The 18,665-nt window shown below is 36.8% G+C and overlaps 1 protein-coding gene across 1 annotated transcript in view; it reads right to left on the bottom strand.

The window, feature by feature from the left end:
- GRIN3A (glutamate ionotropic receptor NMDA type subunit 3A) overlaps positions 1-18,665 on the bottom strand; it is a 165,876-nt gene that overhangs the window by 93,828 nt on the left and 53,383 nt on the right. The window contains exon 3 of the mRNA XM_015117190.3: positions 5,663-6,710. Coding sequence (XP_014972676.1) covers positions 5,663-6,710 — 1,048 coding nt within the window. The remainder of the gene's footprint in view (positions 1-5,662; positions 6,711-18,665) is intronic.

The raw sequence follows: 18,665 nt of genomic DNA, 5'->3' as shown, positions 1-18,665 counted from the left end.
ATTCTCGCTTTCACGGACTCATGCTTCAAGAGCCCACCTACTCTGAAGCATGGAGTTTGCTTCCCAGATGAGTTGATATGAGACCGTGAGAAGCAACATATATTACTTTTAGTGTAAAATAAATTTTTCTAGCAAAAAGAGTTAAGTGAGGATAGAATCATCTTCTTGAACCTCATTTGCACAGCAGGCCAGTTCCTCTCCCTTGGGGTTATCTGCAAGAGCAGCCAGCAGCAAGATTATTTTTTTCTTCCGACCCCCATCAGGAAAAAAAAATTTCAACCTCCTGTGGCTGCTGCAACATGCAGTGAATCATAAATTTGTCTTTCTTGCACAGGCTTTTGCTTTTAATTTTATTTCTGATTCAAAGCAGTTGGTTAAAGCCAATGAATCTCAGCCCTAAAATGGTGATAAAATATTCACCCTCTTAATTTTTAACAGTTTTATTAATTGTGTTAAATGTATAGCTAACATTGTAAACAATTATGATCAAGAAGAAAAATGGAGCTATTACATCCATTGTAAGTTATCTGCTTTCAGGGTTACAGATACGTAGCCAGGACTCAACTTGCAGACAGATGGTGTATAAATACAGAGGATCACAAATCTTACCTTTTAAGTCAATAGGTTTTTCATCTGAACATATTTTCCCATAGAAATATTTTATAAGTGGTGTTTAGATTCCAAGACTAATACCAAAAATAAGCCTAAATTTTAAACTAGAAATATATACTATTTACACAAAAGTAAGAAAACACTTATTATAATTTAAAATATTATATGCAACAGAAATGTAGGTTTAAGAAAATAGTAGATAGAACTTTGGGGAGTTTAATTTTTAGATTTGGGGTGCCTAGATAGCCTCTAAGAGGTAAAAGCATCAATTCCTTGGAACACATTTCTTAGTAAAATTCTTCTACTATTTTCGAAGTTTTAGGGCACACAATTATAACAGAAAGACTTGGAGAGATTATCTCAAAATAACCAAAGAAGAGTTAAAGGAGGAAAGGAGGCAGGTGTTCAAGAGCATTAATGGGGAGGCACAGAAAGATTTTCCTGAGATGAATTAACTGAGGTGAGTTTCGTGTAGTGAAAACGGGATGGAAATGGCAACATAGTATAAGGGGAACCTTCCTAATATCCAGCAGATAAAAGGATATGAAGAGAAATAAAGCAGATAGTAAGTCAGTGGTGGAAGAATCTTTGGAGTGTGGCCATTACTCCATATAAAATGTCACCTCCCATTGAGATTGGGGGAATTTTCAGCTTACAGCAGAAAAACAAATGTCCTAAGAGGACCAAAGAGATCTGTGACTTCTCCATAAGAACTACATTCTCCCTGATTAAAACTAAAATGCTATGAAAGTGAATTTGAAAAGTGAAAATGGAATTTTGAAAAATACTCAAAAAATTAAATCACATAAACCTATTACTTTCAATGGCAAAAACTGCAATTACTTTTGCACCAACTTAATGGTTTCATCAGACATTAAGACACACGCATGTGTGCATGCATGCTAATTCTCATGGTTTGTTCTGGGCATGAATCTGCCTCTATTTTTTTCTGATAACCACTGACAAGAAGGTAGGCATAGCAGGTAGGATGATTCCCACATACACCTCAAAAAATTAAAATTCAAACTATAGAGTGGTGTTTGGGGACCTGCATGAATTTATGAGTCACCTTTCCTCTTTATCTTTCACCTCATCTCTCCACAAATTCTATACACCAACGTCCTGGGACTCCTTATTCATGGTGCATTCCTTCAAACAGAAAGTTTTCTCCCCATCACCTTCTCCCCTGGGGATCTCATACTCCCTTGGGCTTTAATAAACAGCATTGCCTCCCTCTGCCAAGATTCTTACTAGCTTCAATCTCTCTCTTGAACTCTGGCTCCATGTTTCCAAATGTCTGTTGGATTTAACATAAATATTCAAAACCGATTTAAAAATGCCATGTATGCTATAGAGCTGGAGGCCATTATCCTTAGCAAACTAACACAGGAAGGGAAAACCAAATACTACATGTTCTTTCTTATAAGTGGGAGCTAAGTGATTAGAACTCACAGACACATAGAGGGGAACAACACACACTGGGGCCTATAGGAGGGTAGAGGGTGGGAGGAGGGAGAGGTTCAGGAAAAACAACTAACGGGTACTAGTCTTAATACCTGGGCAAGGAAATAATCTGTACGACAAACCCCCATGACAGAAGTTTACCTATGTAACAAACCTGCACATGTACCCCTAAACTTAAATGAAAAGTTTAAAAAGTGCCATGCATGAAACTGAACCGACTGCCATATTTTCTAGCCCGTGAACTGTTGTTTCTCTGCTTCCTTGAATGTACCAGCATCTTCTCAGACACTCAGGCCTGCAGCTCTGAAGGTGTGACTCTTGGTTGCCTCTCCCAACCAATTAATTGCCAAGTCCTGCTGATTGGCAATATTTCTCACATCCTTTCTTCAGTGACCAAATCTGTATCAGTGACCAAAGCTATAATTTCAGCTCTGTTCATTTTCTTTTTCTTGTAATCTTGTGTACCTGCTGCTGAAGCAGCCATCCTAAATGAATACCACTATACTGTGCTATTCTATTGTTCAAAAATGGTCATGGATCTATATTGAAGTTCACTCTTCTTAGCCTGACATCAAAGATCCTCTGTTATCTCAATTAAGCTTACTTTTTCCAGACTTGGATCTTACCTCCTTTCTCTCCTTAGCCTATGTTGTAGCTAAATTGGATTCCTCATATCTTGCCTGTGCTTTATACTTCATATTACCTATATACTTTATACTATATACCCATATACTTTATATTATAAGGAGCAGAATGAATTACTTGGAGGTAATACATTATATTATAAAATAGGTAATATATACTTTATAGGTAATATAAAGAATTACCTCCAAGCAATTCATTCTGCTCCTTCACTTAGGATGTCCATTTCTCCTCCCTGAACACACATTCTGAATTCTTACTATTCTTTAAGAATAGGCACAAATATTACCTTATTAATTAAACTTTCTTCTATTGTGATGAGTTGAAGGTGATCATTCTTTCCTTGAACTTGGACAGTATTTCATCTGTTGCTAAACTTTGACATATTTTTAACCTTCTACATTGCTTCTCCTTTTGTTTATATCTTTTCTTCCTGAATTGATTGAAGTCAAACAATTTGACTCATTTACCTCTGAATTGCTCTATATCATTTAGTGTAAGAAATGGTATAGGCCCTCCTCAAGGAATTTAGCATTAATGGGAGAGAAGAGCACTCATGTGAGTAACTACCATATAATAAGAGTACATTCTGAGTGACTGAGGGATGGAAATAATTTTTATCTTATATCTCTGAGAGTGAGGACATTCTGTAGTCCACATAATACGACGTATTTGGATGAAAACTAAAGAATTCTGCCACAACAATTATTCCTCCTAAGTCCCAGGGTCAAGCGTTGCTTAGCTAACTAATCTGGGTGTCTTTTTATGGAAAAAAGTGAACCTACAAAAGAGATATTTTAACATAGAAGCAACACTAGTGCACACATATACATTTTTAGGAAACCGTGGAAATTCATTTATTATCTCAAATTGAAAATAGTTGAGATTTAGGTTTGTCTCATTTCATTAAGAACTCACTAGTTGTAATGCAAAGGTGACTTTGTCCAGTTCTGCTGGCTTTGTCTTGTGGACTGGGTTAGACTTATAAAAAATTTCACCTCTTTATTTTGGTGGAGTTAGAGATGAAATGATTATTTCTTTTTGCTTAAAAATAATTTTACTGCTGCATATAGCTTGTCTTTATATTTTTAGTTTTTAATACTTTAGCATAATCACTGTTACAGCTTTTTCATGCATAGCATCCCTGGCTTAATTTTGGCTATCACTGGTTCTGATAAATGAAACTCTAGTTAGTATTGTGTTCATCTTTTTACATAAGATAATGGCCTGCAATCTCCACAACAGGCATATATTAGATTTTTTTTTTTTTACTAGATCAGACTAAATACTTTTAATTTTGAGCTAATAATTTAGGAGTCACTTTGTTGAGATTCTCACAAATAATCTAAGTTTCTAGTGAGGCTGAAAACCTTCAGAAGATTTACAGGACTCCTGGGGCAAAGAATAAACAAAGGCTGCTGATGCTAGTGCGGGATGTGAATGCAGAAGCATCACCAACATCTCCCTTTAGGGTGATGCGTTTATTTATGCTAATGATTTTATTTGTGTTCACTGAATTCCAGCTCCTAACATAAAGCCCTGAGTATTCATTGAGAAGTTACAAAATTTCTTGCCTAGTCAGTGAGGCATTGTTGGCTGAATCCTCTCATGAGGTTCATGTCACTTATCAGGAGGTTTGCAATAAAAGGGTCAAATTTCTTACATTCTTTTGGTTGCAAAACAGGACTTACATCCAATTGAAACCATATATGAAAAACCTTTAAAGCTGCCACCAGCCCTCTGGGGGCATTCTATCGTTTAGTAAAGATAACTACAAATGTCCTACTTGTTGATGCCCTATGAAATTAATTTTAAAAGTTTAATAGTAACATAGTAAATAGTTCAATACATTGACACTTGGTGTGACAAAGGGCATTTGGAAAAGCATGTGAATGTTCTATAATTTGAAAGGCTCAGCTTAGCTCCAGTTGCTTTAAACATGGTATGACCTGAGTGTACCTGCTGAATTGAACTTTTCTCCAATCTCTGCTAAATGTATCCTATATATTGGAATGCACTGCAGCTTCAGATCTGCATTCTGTTTTCCTTCAGGACGGCAGTACTCCCTCGAGCTCTGTTTTAATTGCCTTGGTCCTTGACAGTCCCCTCCTCTCTAGTCCTATTGGGCTGGACTAATTTTCTCTACCCCGGGTCACTTAGAGGGGCCCTGGTTCAATACAGAGAGAACATGGACATGACTGTCCTTACCTAAGTATTACCTGCTTTGGCTGTTTACCTGCACTCTACACTTCCGCTTTCTTCTACCCTTAGGGTCAGATGTCTAGGATATCAAGGGTACCCTGGATAGACAAAATCTTCTTGAATGTCCTTGGACTGCTGGCACTCTCCCTTCTGTGCAAGGTAGTCAGCTGAACAGCTCTCATTATTCTATAGACCTTAGCTAATTCTGCCATCTCAGTTAGTCCGATACTGCTTGTTCTATATTCAGTGAGTTCCCTAGCAGTTGACTTTGGTGCTTATAATAAAATTTAATTATTTCCATTGTATCATGTTTTAGTGATGAAAAAGATTCTTTGCTATTTAAAATATGGATCTTGTAATTTATTAATTCTCAAGATAAGTAATTAATCAGTTTTTAAGGTGTGCTTTGGGTGAAAATACCTTATAAGACCATTCCCTGATAGGTGTGCTATCAGATGGTCAAATAATACAAGGAAAAGATGCATTAATAGATATTTCTATCAGAAAGACCTACTCTAGAAAAGACATCCCCTGAAACTTCTCAGTCTTTTTGTTTCATTTATGAAACAAACAATGAAATATTTAGTTCAACCAGGCAACAGACTTTTGAACTAGCCTCTATACTTGGCTGAGAGAATATTCTTGTGTTAGATGGAAGAACATAAGCATACTTACAGCAGAAGATACAACATATGGAATTATAATGGACAATCAAGAAAGCTAAAGTAAAAGGAAGTATTACCTTGGGATCATGTATTCCAGAAAGCTCTTCATAGATCTTCTCACCTACCATGACAGCAGCCAAGTTTGCCGTGTATGTGGAAAGGCAAAACATACAGAAAATGGCCCAAAGGTTCATTAGAAACCTTCCAGTCCAACATTTTGGAGGTTTGATGGCCACCGTTCTGCCAAACAAGAGGGCATAACAGACGTTCAAGGCTGAAGAAAAGGAGAAGACTTTACTTCTATTTCGCCCTTTGGGAGTCAAACCAAATGGACTCTTCCATTCATACAGAGTGAGGAAGATGGCAGTGATGTGCAGAGCCACAAAAATCCCCAGCCACATTGTCCAGTGGAGTGGCCACATGAAGGCTCCAATGGGAGCTGCTGTATCTCGGGTCCTCACTAAGATGCCCAAGCTGGTAGAGAAGAAAGGGCTGGTGAAATCTATCACCTGGCTCCGTGCAGTATTAATGCTAAAGGAAGTGACTGCCATGTGGGCAGTCCCACTCAGGAGATCACCCACTAGCCCAGTCCAGTGCCCATTTTTCCAGGCTCCATACTTTCCATCCCCTACAATATAGAGGTCGAAGTCAAAGTTCATGTCTTCTGCTATCTTTTCCAGCAGATCAATGCAATATCCATAGCAGCACTTCTTGAATTTAATGGGCACTGTGTCATTACTGCTATGGAGGCTGCTAAAAAGGCTGTCCAATGTGGAAGCGTCATTAGTCATGGGGTCAAGACAGAGTTGGCCAGCAGGGCACAAGCCTTCATCATCCACTTCCCTTGTGAAGACAAAAGGATGCTCGATCAGGGTAACCACTCTCAAGTGCAGCTTACTTGGATGTTGGAAGTGGGTTTTGTGTCTCTGGGCCTGCTCTGGCCATATTCCATAGTCCATGACAATCTTTCCCCCCTGCCAGCTGCCCAAGCGCATCCACATTGGCTTTCCCATGGGGTCATGTTGAAGATTCCAGATGAAAAAGTTGTTTTCTGAGCTGATGATGGTGGAACCTTTTACTCTGATGGAACCACTGAGGCCTCTGAAAGTGGTATTGGCTAGAAACCTGGGAAAGAGGAACAAAGGCAAAAACTAAGAAACAGAAGTGAGGACAAAGATAGGAAGCAGTGTTCATCTTTGCTTCCCTGTCTTAATAAAAATAAATTTGAATTTTTATTTAAAAAGACAGTGCCTATAATTTCTTTTGATGTTAATAAGCTGGACTCATTCTCTATTATAGGAGTAAAGTCCTACTGCATTAAGTAAATGAGATTTCACTCTCAGGTTCTAATGTTCTAGCCAGGTGCTTGACTCTTATTCTTACTCAAAATGTTTTAATTCCTAGTTAAGAGATGTGTTAACCATTTTCTGTTGTAAACTGTTAACTGCATATTCTCACAACTTTTCAAGCTATGGAGGTTTTCAGCACCTTTAAGGTATCCTAATTCTATTGTTGACTATGTTCAATTGTAACTACATCTTCTATGTATCTATGTATCTATCTATCTAGATATTTGGCACAGGGAATCAGATTAAAAAGTGTGCATATACTTTAATAATTGCTTAAACACTGCGTTCCTAACATCAGAAAATAGCCAAATCTTGTTACCAATGTTTCTTCTTGTAGAATGAAATCAAGTAACGTATATGTCCCCATGAGGCTAGTTGAAGCTGCATGTTGAATCTCATCCATGGAACAAAGAAAAAGATGATAAATCAACTGCAGTTTTAAGGATAGCCTCAGGCTAGCCTCCTTCCAAGTCATTAGAGAGAAACAATTGACCCTGGCTCTAGAGAGAGCTTATGCCAGAAGCCAAAGAAAGGAAAATTACCAACTAAATAATATACTGATTCCTAGCCCTGTGAACTAGGGCACTTACAGTGTATGTTCTGATATGGACTAGACAGAAAACTAGACTAATATGGCTTGGTCATAGCCTCTGTCTTTCTTGAGTCTGGGAAGATTAGACAATAAGTGGTAACATATAAGCTTATGTCATCTTAATGACAGCCTTGTGTTGGAATAAAAGCCCAGGCTTTGGCATCAGATCCACCCCCATTTGAATATTGGCCTAGCCACCTGCTAACATTGCCCTTGAACAATTTACTTAACTCTATACTTTAGTTTTGTCACCAGCAAAATAGAGAAAAGAAAATCCTTCCTTCGTTACAAGAGTTGGAAATAATTTATGTAAAGCACATACTACATCTAACATGAAACAAATATTCCAGATATGATAGCTCTGACTTAATGTCATTCAAGTTTTTTTCAGTCAAGGCTGTCTCCAGGTTACTTTCTCCAAGAATTTTAATAAAATTTTAAAAGTTGGAAACACAAAGTATTGCATTATGATAAATCCATGGCAGTTATTCAAGATACATTTCAAATTAAAAGAAATTAAATTGAAATGTAGAGTGGAACACAGTATTTTGAAAAATCAGATGATATAAGTGTAGGCTCTTAGCAAAACATTCACCCATTGCCTGTCACAAATATTACTCCATAATTTACAAATGCAAATAGAAGTAATAAGACATTATGTTACCACAGAAGGGACATAGCAAAATCAGAAAGTGTGAAGTACATACTAATTTTCATTAGAGATATAAACGTAAATCACATTTGAAGATGCTACTATCAATGAATGCAGTGAAACTGTTCATTTTGGAAGATTGTGTGTAATGGTAATTATTAGTAATTATTCATGCTAGTACTCCCCAGTGGGACTCTACCACTTAAATTCTATTTTGCAACAAGTAATGAAGTCTCAGCTATCTTAGACTTTGAAATAGTTTTCTGCTTCTTTAGAGAAGGAGCCAAATCTTTAAACTATACAGATTAATCAATGGTTAATTACCTAGGTACTATAAGGGAAAGCTGATACACTTGTTTATAAGAAATCTACTTTTAGATTTGTTAAAACACACACATACACACACTTGCTGATATAGGAAATAGACTGTTAGTAGTAAGTAGGTTAATTTCTTCTGGTCAATTTACTGATCAGGAAAGTAAAGAGGAAGTTGTGGAAAGAGGAATACTTGGTTATTTTAAGAATGTTTGAGGCTTAATGATTATAGATTCTTAACTGGATGGACCCTTGAGAGCCTACTTTGACTAAATATATACTTAAACCATCTCAGAAAAAGGCACTAGAAATCTCCAGAAAATTTCCAGAGATTACACAACTCCATCATTCCAGTAAAACCTACTCCTGATTATTGGTATTAAATAACATTTAAGATGTCCATGATAGAGGGACAAGGCCTAGTTGTCTTCGAGCCATTTTCCAAAGAAGGCAAATCAATAGGGACCTGAATGTCTCCAGCTTTCCCAGCCCAGAAAACCCAATGCTTGTTTCACTATTGGCTCCAAAAAATTGGGTCCCAGAGAATCACCATTTATGACAGATTATTTGTGCCTGTTTCATTTTTAGTCTTATGATAAGGATGAATCAAAATAATCTCATGAAAGCTTTAGTTATAGTCACCTGTCATAATGGAGTGACAATGCATAGCAACATTTAAATGCTCACTATATTAGTTAAATATCAAAAGGCTGAAATCCTGATTTTGCTTAAATTGAATTCTATCACATTCCTTTTTTATCTTGCCCTTTACTCTTCTTGGATAAACAAGAAGAAAAATCAGGAATAGTTTTACTGGCACCATAAACTGACAAACTCCTAGGCACTGTTCCAACACTAGAGTTGCAGGGATGAAAGACAAACTCATTGGTCTCAAGGAGCCCAAGAAGCTCAAAGTCTAATTCTGGGGAGAGATAAAGTAAACAGGCAATTCAGACCCGCATAACGAGCATCATGATAGAGGTAAATCTGGTGCCACTGGAACAGAGAGCAAGTGCACCTGCACATTCTACTATAGGTGCCAAGGAAAGCTTCATAGAGGAGGAAGTGCCAGAGCTGAGTCTTGAAGAAGGAATTACAGTTAGCCAGGAAGAAAAGCTAGGAAATGATGTTATCATCTCAAGGAGATACAAATACAAAGGCCAGAGACAGAGAGTGCGAACTGTTTGATGATAAGAGATGAAAAATAAGGAGGAGGAAGGGGAACATCACACACTGGGGCCTATTGTGGGCAGGGGGGAGAGGGGAGGGATGGCACTGGGAGTTATGTCTGATGTAAATGACGAGTTGATGGGTGCTGACGAGTTGATGGGCGCAGCACACCAACATGGCACAAGTATACATATGTAACAAACCTACACGTTGTGCACATGTACCCTAGAACTTAAAGTATAATAAAAAAAAAAAAAGAAAAAAAAAGAAAAATAAGGAGGAAGATGAGGATGGGAAATGAATTATATCAGATCTGAGGCTACGGTGAGACAATGGGGTGCCACTGAGGGGAATTCGCCTAGGGCGAGACATGGTCATTAGATTTAATTTTAGAATGATTTTTTTCCTTGCTAGTTATACAGGACATAGTTTGGAAGGAGGAGGGGACTGAACATAATTCCACATGTGAGGAACGATGTTTTTTCCTTCTTTCTTTTGCTTTTTCTCTTACTCTCTCTCTGCTAGTTTCATAAAGGGCTTAAGGTGGTAAGGGCTAAGGCAGTAGCAGAAATGGAGAGGAGCTGGTATAATCAAGAGATATTTTGTCTTCAAAAAGGAAAGCAGTGATTTAAGAGGGCCAAATGCATAGGGTTGCAAACTTTACTAAGAATGTGTGAAACTCCGCTTGACAGAAGGTCATATAAATAAGACCTGTTAGTATTTAGCTGAATATAAACTCAATGTAAGCCCATAGAGCAATATGGGTATAAAATAGTAACCTTAAGTTCCTTTAATAAAAATTTAGAGCCTTGATCAAAGGGAACAATAATACTGCCATTCTCTGTGCTGATCAGATAACTGTTCCAGCCGGGATATGAACTCTAAACAAATCTTCCAGAGTTAGGAATGTTATGAAGAAAGGTAAGGAGGTGGAAAATGTAAGAGGAGGTGGTAAGCATAATAATCTGATTGGAGAGTGGGTAGAAAAATATTAGAAAATAACATAGGGAAAGCAGGTTCAAATTAGACTATAGAGGCCTCATGTACCTGTTTTATGAGATTGGATTTTATTTTAGTAGGAAAAGGGGAACCATGAAGATTACTGAGTAGCATCATGACTTTAACAGAGATCTACATTAGTTAATATTGGTCTGGAGGCAAGTAAAATGCACATATAGGAAAGAGAAATGGTGACTAAGAGACCACTTACAATATCTTTGCCATGGTTTGATAAGAGCCTGGATCTAACTCTATAAGTGAGAACCTTGTTTAGTGAGTGTTTAACAAAGTAGTTCAGGTATTCATCTTTTTTATCAACAAACCTCCCAAGATACCATTCTCCTTAAAAGAATGAGGCTCACTAATGAATTTTTCTTTATTAAAATCTCCCAATATGTCACTAATTAAGAATATGTATTGATTTGCATAACAGCTGAGATAAAATCTGCACTTTGCAAATTACTTAGAAAATGTTTTTGAGACAGTTCACAGTATAAGCAAGATCAATATTTAATATATTTAAGATATATTTTAGAAGCCATATTTACATGCAAAATGTTGACATCCTAATTAAAGTATTTTCTTATTTATTCGTCATAAAATGAGCAACACATCACACATTCAATCATCTATTTATTCCACAATACTCACTATGTGCCAGGCACTGTCCTAGGTGCTGGGGATGTAGTAGTGAAGTAAGACCACAATCTATGCAGCTTATATTCTATTGAAGGAGACAGAATACATATGATAAATAGATAATACGTGTAGGAATTAGACCGGACACAATGTTTACATAGGAGGGTTTTTTTTTTTTTTTAATTTTAAATGGTTTGAGCTTTGATTTATTGTATTTTTCACATATAAAAATCTGCTGCTTAAGTTTATAGCCTGTTTTGGATGCTGAAATACTGTCATTTTGGGTAAATATTCTATGTACCAATCAAAATGGGTTTACATTATCTGCGAAATGTTAACTGCAGTTAATACATTAATTATCTTAATGTATTAATTACATTAGTCATGTGCTATTTTTACTTTTTGTAACTTGCTCTAAAATTTGCTAAAGTTAAATTAAAATCTTCCACTACAAATAATGTTACCCTTTTCTTAGAGATTTTAAGAATTGTTGCCCCGCTGATTTTTCTTGTCTTATTTGACACATTACGTTTTATTAGTATTATGTTTTTATGTTTATTCTGAATTTGTATTTTTTCTTGCTGTGGAAATAGCTCTGAAATAATTCCATTGTTTTCAGCCTTCATTTCTGGCTACATATTAATCTACTTTTGTGTTGTTTAAATGCCTCACCATCCTCATGTGTCTTCTTTCATGACTTAGTTATTTATAGATCATATATTATTTCTACTTCAATCATTTTTCACTCATCAACTTGTCTCTTTGTATATCTACCTCTCTTTTTCTGTTTCTCTTAAATTGCCCTATTACATTTTCTTTTTCCCCCTATTCGTTGCCTTCCATTAATCATATATGTCCATGTGAATATCTATTTTGTGCTCCAAGGCCTTAAAATTAATTTTCCCCCTGGGAACTGTCTTTGTATCATTAAACATATCAATATCCTCTTTCTCTTATATCTTGAAAACTAAGCTGAATTTCTTTTCCCATGATCATCTCATCATATTTGATATTTTTCCCCTGAGGAATAAGGGATTTGCTCATGTTGCATAAAGCTCTATCATTTTTTTTTTTTTTTTCTGTGAGAACTTCTTTTGATTTTTTGCTTTTGCCTGATTAGGAATCTTTAAGAATATTATTACTAGTAACAGTCCCTCAAACTCCCTTCCTACCAGCATCACCTAATTCTTGTTAGGTTTACCGAGTTTACTTGTCAGAATTACTTGCTCCTATACATGGAATTTAAATATTTGCTTCTTGGTTACTTTTAATTTAGCTTTAGATCTACCAACTATTGCCATGTAGTAGAAAATCCAGCTCAGTAAAGTCCTTTTCATATGAGACAAAGGAATATTCTTAAACCTTCCCCTTTTCCTTTTTTTTTTTTTTTTTTTTTTCTGGGAGAAGGAGAAACTTGAGATGGATGTTCAGTAATCCTATCTTTTCTTAATGTTATTCATGTCTATGATGAATCTTCTAATTAAAAACTCACATTCTCCAGAGTTCTGCACTTTTGCATTTGTCACAAGTTCACACTTATGTAGTCTTTTTTTTCTGCTGTTTTTCATTCAAGAGCCCCAAGCTATTCTCTCTTTGGATTGTCTTTTAGAACTCTTACAGCCAATTTTGATATTTCATAATGTCCACAGACCTCCATTTATCTGAATTATTTACTATATATAGTCTACATTTGCATTTTTCCATGTGTATATTTCTTAATTTTTCAGGGCTTTCCCCTAAACTCTCTGATTTCCTAAATTATTCTCATTGTCTATCTCTTCCTTTGGCTCCCCTCCCTCCAGTATTCTCACTGTTTCTGGCATGTGGGTTAATCTACAGTTAGCTCATTATTTCTTTAATACTCTTTCTCTTATTTTATTTTTTCTGAATTTTATGTTTTTCTCTCTCCCTCCTTCTCCCACTTTTCTTTATAGTGGTCTTTGTATAGTGTAAATATAAATACTCTGTCCTGTTAGTGGGAGATCTTGTCTTAAACAGCTCTTTGACCATCGTTAGTTAATTTACTGTTTGTCGCCCTTCCAGCTCCCTTCCCGCTGCCTTCTGAGATCCATCTGTTTACTTTCCTTTATTTTTTTATGTCTCTTTTACCATTTTTCCCTTTTCTTACGGCCCTAGGGAACCTTTCTGTACTTGATGGCGAATTGTTACTAGTTCAGCTTTCATTTTGTGGCTTGTTTTACCAAGTCGAGCCCTGTGGTATCTGCCTTCCTTTTATGATAACATGAGTTTGTCTATTTAAGCCGCAGAGCTTATCTGTGGTCCAGTTCTGTTTGATTTTCTTCTCCATATATGGGACAGATCTCCAAATTAAACATTAAATGTGGGTGATTTCTTGAGCTTACATGTAAAATGACTCCTTGACTGTCCTCTTACTATCCTAAAGTATAAGAATTTGGCAGTTTATTTATCTCATCTTTGACATTTTAGATTATTAGGTCCTCAAAGGCATGGATTTGGACCTCCAGATTTGGAGAGCAGTATCTTCTACAGAATTGCTGTTCTCCCTTCCCCATTGCTCTGCTTTATAACACTGCAGGCTGTCAAGCTAAAAGAGGCTTCAGTGTTAGATTATCTAAGTACCTACCACACTGAGTCATCTTTGAGTCTTAGGCACAACACAGTGCTTGGCCAGGGTAACTGCTCCGTAATGTTTTGGGGTAAATGCAATTAAACACATCTCTTCTGCTCAAATCAGACATGTATCTCTTAGAGTGGTCTTCATCACTTTGCCAGAAGAATGGGGCTCACTAAGTCAGGAAACATTTGCATTTGTAATTTACAAATTGTTTGAAGGATTAAACTTTCAATACATTTTCTTCCTGAATAATGGAGAGTATAAAAAATTGAAGTTAGTTAAATGGGGAACCTCTCTGATGAGAAGGAGTTTAATAGTGTTTGGAAATTGCTAAATTTCCATCCTCAGAACAGAAGGCCCTGCACACTATAATCCCTGATTATGTCATCTTTTAAAATTGCATACAAGGCTCATCTTTTAAAAATGATTTCTATCAGTTAATGGTCAACAGCAATTTAGTAATATATTAAACATATATGTACACATATCTGAATCATTTGGGTCTATGTTTTATCAATATCTGCAAAATTCAATTACTTATAGGTGAAACTGTACAGTGGAAGGAGAGTTCCTACCTTTCTTGAAGTTTTCACCAAGAAGAGAACAATACTAATCTATGTGGTGGGGTCATCATTTAATACATGTTTTGTGCTGTGTTACTATTGGTGTGTATGAGGGACTTGCTACATCAAGAAGTCATACGCAGAGACACGGTAATCTCTTTTTCTTGCTTCCATGTGTTGTAACTGGCAAGCTGGCACTTTTTTCTCTCTGTGTTTTCTTCTCTGATATGTTACCTAACAGTTTGACTTGTTCCATACACCTACATCATTGTCCTTAACTTTTGCTTTTTGGTATGAACCTTGACTCTTCTATACAATTATGATCTCTGCCTAGCCCTTGAACTGTTCCTGGTCACATTGTGTAACATCACAACTCAATTCATTCTGGCTCTTTGGATCTGGCCCCAGGGCTAGCCAAGGTGTTGATGTCCCTTCAAGTATTGCCTTGGCATAGCCCTGGCAGTAAGACATTATGCAGTATTTACCAGTCAAACATCTATCCTAAGGGTTGTAGGGTATGCAGATTGAAGTGGTCTTGAGAGATAAATCTGAAAATCAGAGTAGAGCTTCAGTATTGCTCTGCATAGTTTCATGCTTTTTGGCAGATTTCCAGATTTTACAGTAGATGCATATAAAGTGAAAAAGTCAACAAAGAATACAGTTCTTTCTTAGGCACATAAAAGCTTGGAAGCTCTCCTAATTAGGAAACATTCCACAGTTTAAAATCTGCTGAATCCTAGATTAAGTAAATTTGACCTGTATTCACCAAAATAGAGTCTTGAGAGAATACACATTTTCCAGAGTCCCTTATGTGAGCACCCCCGCCCCCGCCCCCTGGTGACTTAGGGAAAATTTTAGACTCATCTCTTGTCATGACTTAAGTGGCCCGGAGGCAGAGGCAATTTCAAAGGTTTTCAGCCAAATGATTCCACTCACAAGGGTTCCTATTGAAAACATCTGAACATACAGACCTTAAGTGTTGATCCCTGAGATTCATGAACCAAAACATGTCTTCTCTAGAAGTATCAACACCTTAGTAGGTCTAGCAGAGAAAGTTAACCTAGGAGTAATAGTTGGATATACTGGATCAGCCATAAGCAATGTGTTCTTCTCGGGCTTCCAGGGAGCTAGTGTTTAGCAGCCTCCAACCCCTGGCTTCCATGTTTAATGCAACTGCATTTCTTTTAAGTACATGTTGAAACATGTGGGTTAACCAGTTTGTCTTGGTAGAGGTCCTTAGGACAAGAATGCTTATACAAATTTAAGAATAATTAAGAAAATTACTGTATGCAAATGTGATTTACATAGCTTCAGGCTGAAAGAACATAAATTTAAAAGTGATAGGATCCCAATTAAGGAAGGCTTATACTAATTCTGAAAGAGCCTGGAATATGGACTTAGATAAACTGGTTTAAATCTTCCCCTACAAAGTACTAGCTGAATGACCTTAGGCATACTACTTAACTTTTTGATATAGGTATCCTTTTAGTTAAGGAAATTAAAGTTTATGGCATTTAAATAACTTTAACATGGTCACAATGCCACTAAGTTATAGTGACAGTGGACAGAATATCCAAAATTAGAATTATAGCATTCAGCCTCAGGTTCTTCTGGAACTCTGCTAATGTTCAGGAATAAATTGTGATGATTATTAATTTATACATTGGGTTTTTTGAATGGACATTTGTTTGAATCATTTTTTTGAAGATTTTCTAATTCTTCACAATGCCTGGCACATAACAGGTTCTTAACAATATATGCAGAATCAATAATTAAAACATTTATTATTAATAAAAGGCCGGTGAGTATTGATATTGCTTGACTGTGTAAGCATAAAGATAAACATAGTTTGGAGGGAAAAGAGTGTCTAGTGTGTTGAATCATAATTCAGGGTCAACTGAGGAGGGAGGCCTAGAAATGCCAGCACCAGCAGAGTATAATCACTGGTATAAAGGGTGTTATCCCAGTGAAGAGTAATAACCAAACAGCCAGGTCAAGGAAAATGGATAAAACTGTGAATAATTAGATGAGTATGTCTTCTCCTGGTGGAAGAACAGAAGGGGGTTGCTAGCTTCCTGACAGCACGGCCTCCTGCCTTCTATTCCTTGTGTCTCCAGACAAGGGTTTGACCTCATATTAGTTAACTTCAGCAAATATATGTGAAGAAAGGAATGAATTAATCACTGCCTACTTGATTCAATTCTCACGGGATACAGAACAGAACTGCAGAAGCTGTTCAAAGAAGAAAGGGAGGATTCTACATCCCAATTAGAAGCTAGAATAAACTATCAGAACTATGACTAATTAGTCAAAGAGTCAGGGACTTCTTAGGCCAAGAGGAACAAGGGGTCTGTCAGTGTCCAGACTCTTGGAATTCTTAAAGAAAAGATAAGTGCTCGTGACCAGATTATGACCAACCCATGGAGCTTTCTCTGCAGGAACAATGAATTTATTAGCACTTAGGGCCTTTAGGTAAGCATGGGCAAATCGTAATCCTGGGAACAGCAGATAAATTCTCAAAACTCCTATTCACTTTCCCCAGAGTCCGATGTTCGGAATGCAGCAAGGGAGTAAATGTGGGCAAGGCTGAAACCAATTTTGAGAAATAAAAACAATGCTTATATCCTAAGGTTTTAAAAAAAATTACTTGCAAGGCTTTTATACTATATTACTTTATTTGGTTAATTTGTTACAGGATTATGATTTTTATAAATATGTCAGGGCGAATGTTCTGCCATTCAGCTGACATCGCTCTGCATACAAAATGCAAATGCCTTAGCTTGGCATACAAGCTCTGTGTGGTATATTATAAAGTTCACTACTTTTCCAGAATCATCTTGAATCCTTTTCATATGCAAATAATGCTCCAGCCATACTAAATTTATCTTTCAGGTTTTGGTGAATTTGCATATGTAATTTCCTTTGTCTGTGAATTTGTTCCAAACCTACAGGATCCAATTCCAGTGTTTTTCCCTCATCACCAAATCTCTGAGAAGAGTTAATTATTTCCTCTGTATTTCCAAATATATCTCTATTCTTATAAATCACACATCGCATTGTTTTATAACCATTTACTTACATTTCGACCTCATTCACTAGACTGTCAGCTCCTAAACATCAGAATTCAAGTCTACCCCACCGTAGTTCAACACGTGGTCATTGGCTGGGCAAAAACATCCATTCATATGTGTTCATAAAGGTATTCTCAAAATAATATTCCACCAATAATTGCTCCAAATAACATTTAAAAAACAACTTGTAGCCAGGCGTGGTGGTTCATGCCTCTCCCAGCACTTTGGGAGACCAGGGCGGGGTGGATCACGAGGTCAGGAGATCGAGACCATCCTGGCTAACATGGTGAAACCCTATCTCTATTAAAAATACAAAAAATTAGCCGGGCCTGGTGGCAGGCGCCTGTAGTCCCAGCTACTCGGGAGGCTGAGGCAGGAGAACGGTGTGAACCAGGGAGATGGAGCTTGCAGTGAGCTGAGATTGCATGCCACTGCACTCCAGCCTGGGCAACAGAGCAAGACTCCGTCTCAAAAAAAAAAAAAAACAAAAACTTGTAAATATATTGTTGAAGATTGTTGAAGATCATGCTATGAACTTGGTCCCTGAATGTTTTGTCTGCATTTAGTTATGATGGACATTTGCTCTGGCATGTGGAGACCTAGGAAGAATAAAATCTCTAATACCTGTAATTACGTGTATGTAGTCTGCCATGAGAAACGACTTTTCTAATCTAAAAGCCTAGCTGAAAATGCCATGTTTTTGGTGATTTCATTAACATTTCAAGATGTTAACAGTTCTGTCAGCCCAAACTGAAAGTGACTGTGTGAGAAATGAAAACTTGCATAACTCTGACATCCGCTATTCATGGCTCATTATCCTCCCAACTTTTATTATGCAGTGAAGAAGTGGGGTCAGCCTTACAAAATTTAAGAACAATTAAGAAAATTACTGTATGCAGATGTGAATTATGGACTGAGAATAACTAACTTTCTAAAAGACTGTATTAAACAAAATAAATAAGGATGATGGAAAATCCACAGATGTTTTATGACTTAAGGCAGCTTTTCAGTTATTCATTATAAAGTCTCCTTCTTGGGTTTTGCTCATTTTCGTTGACTTGTTCCTGAACACTTTTCAAACTTTCTCTTTGCTTGTATCCCTCAGGAGTTTAAAAAGTCTCAGGCATACTTCCT

This window comes from Macaca mulatta, chromosome 15, assembly GCF_049350105.2.
Source record: "Macaca mulatta isolate MMU2019108-1 chromosome 15, T2T-MMU8v2.0, whole genome shotgun sequence".
In the NCBI taxonomy this organism is placed as follows: Eukaryota; Metazoa; Chordata; class Mammalia; order Primates; family Cercopithecidae; genus Macaca; species Macaca mulatta.
This window is presented reverse-complemented; position numbering and strand designations above follow the sequence as displayed.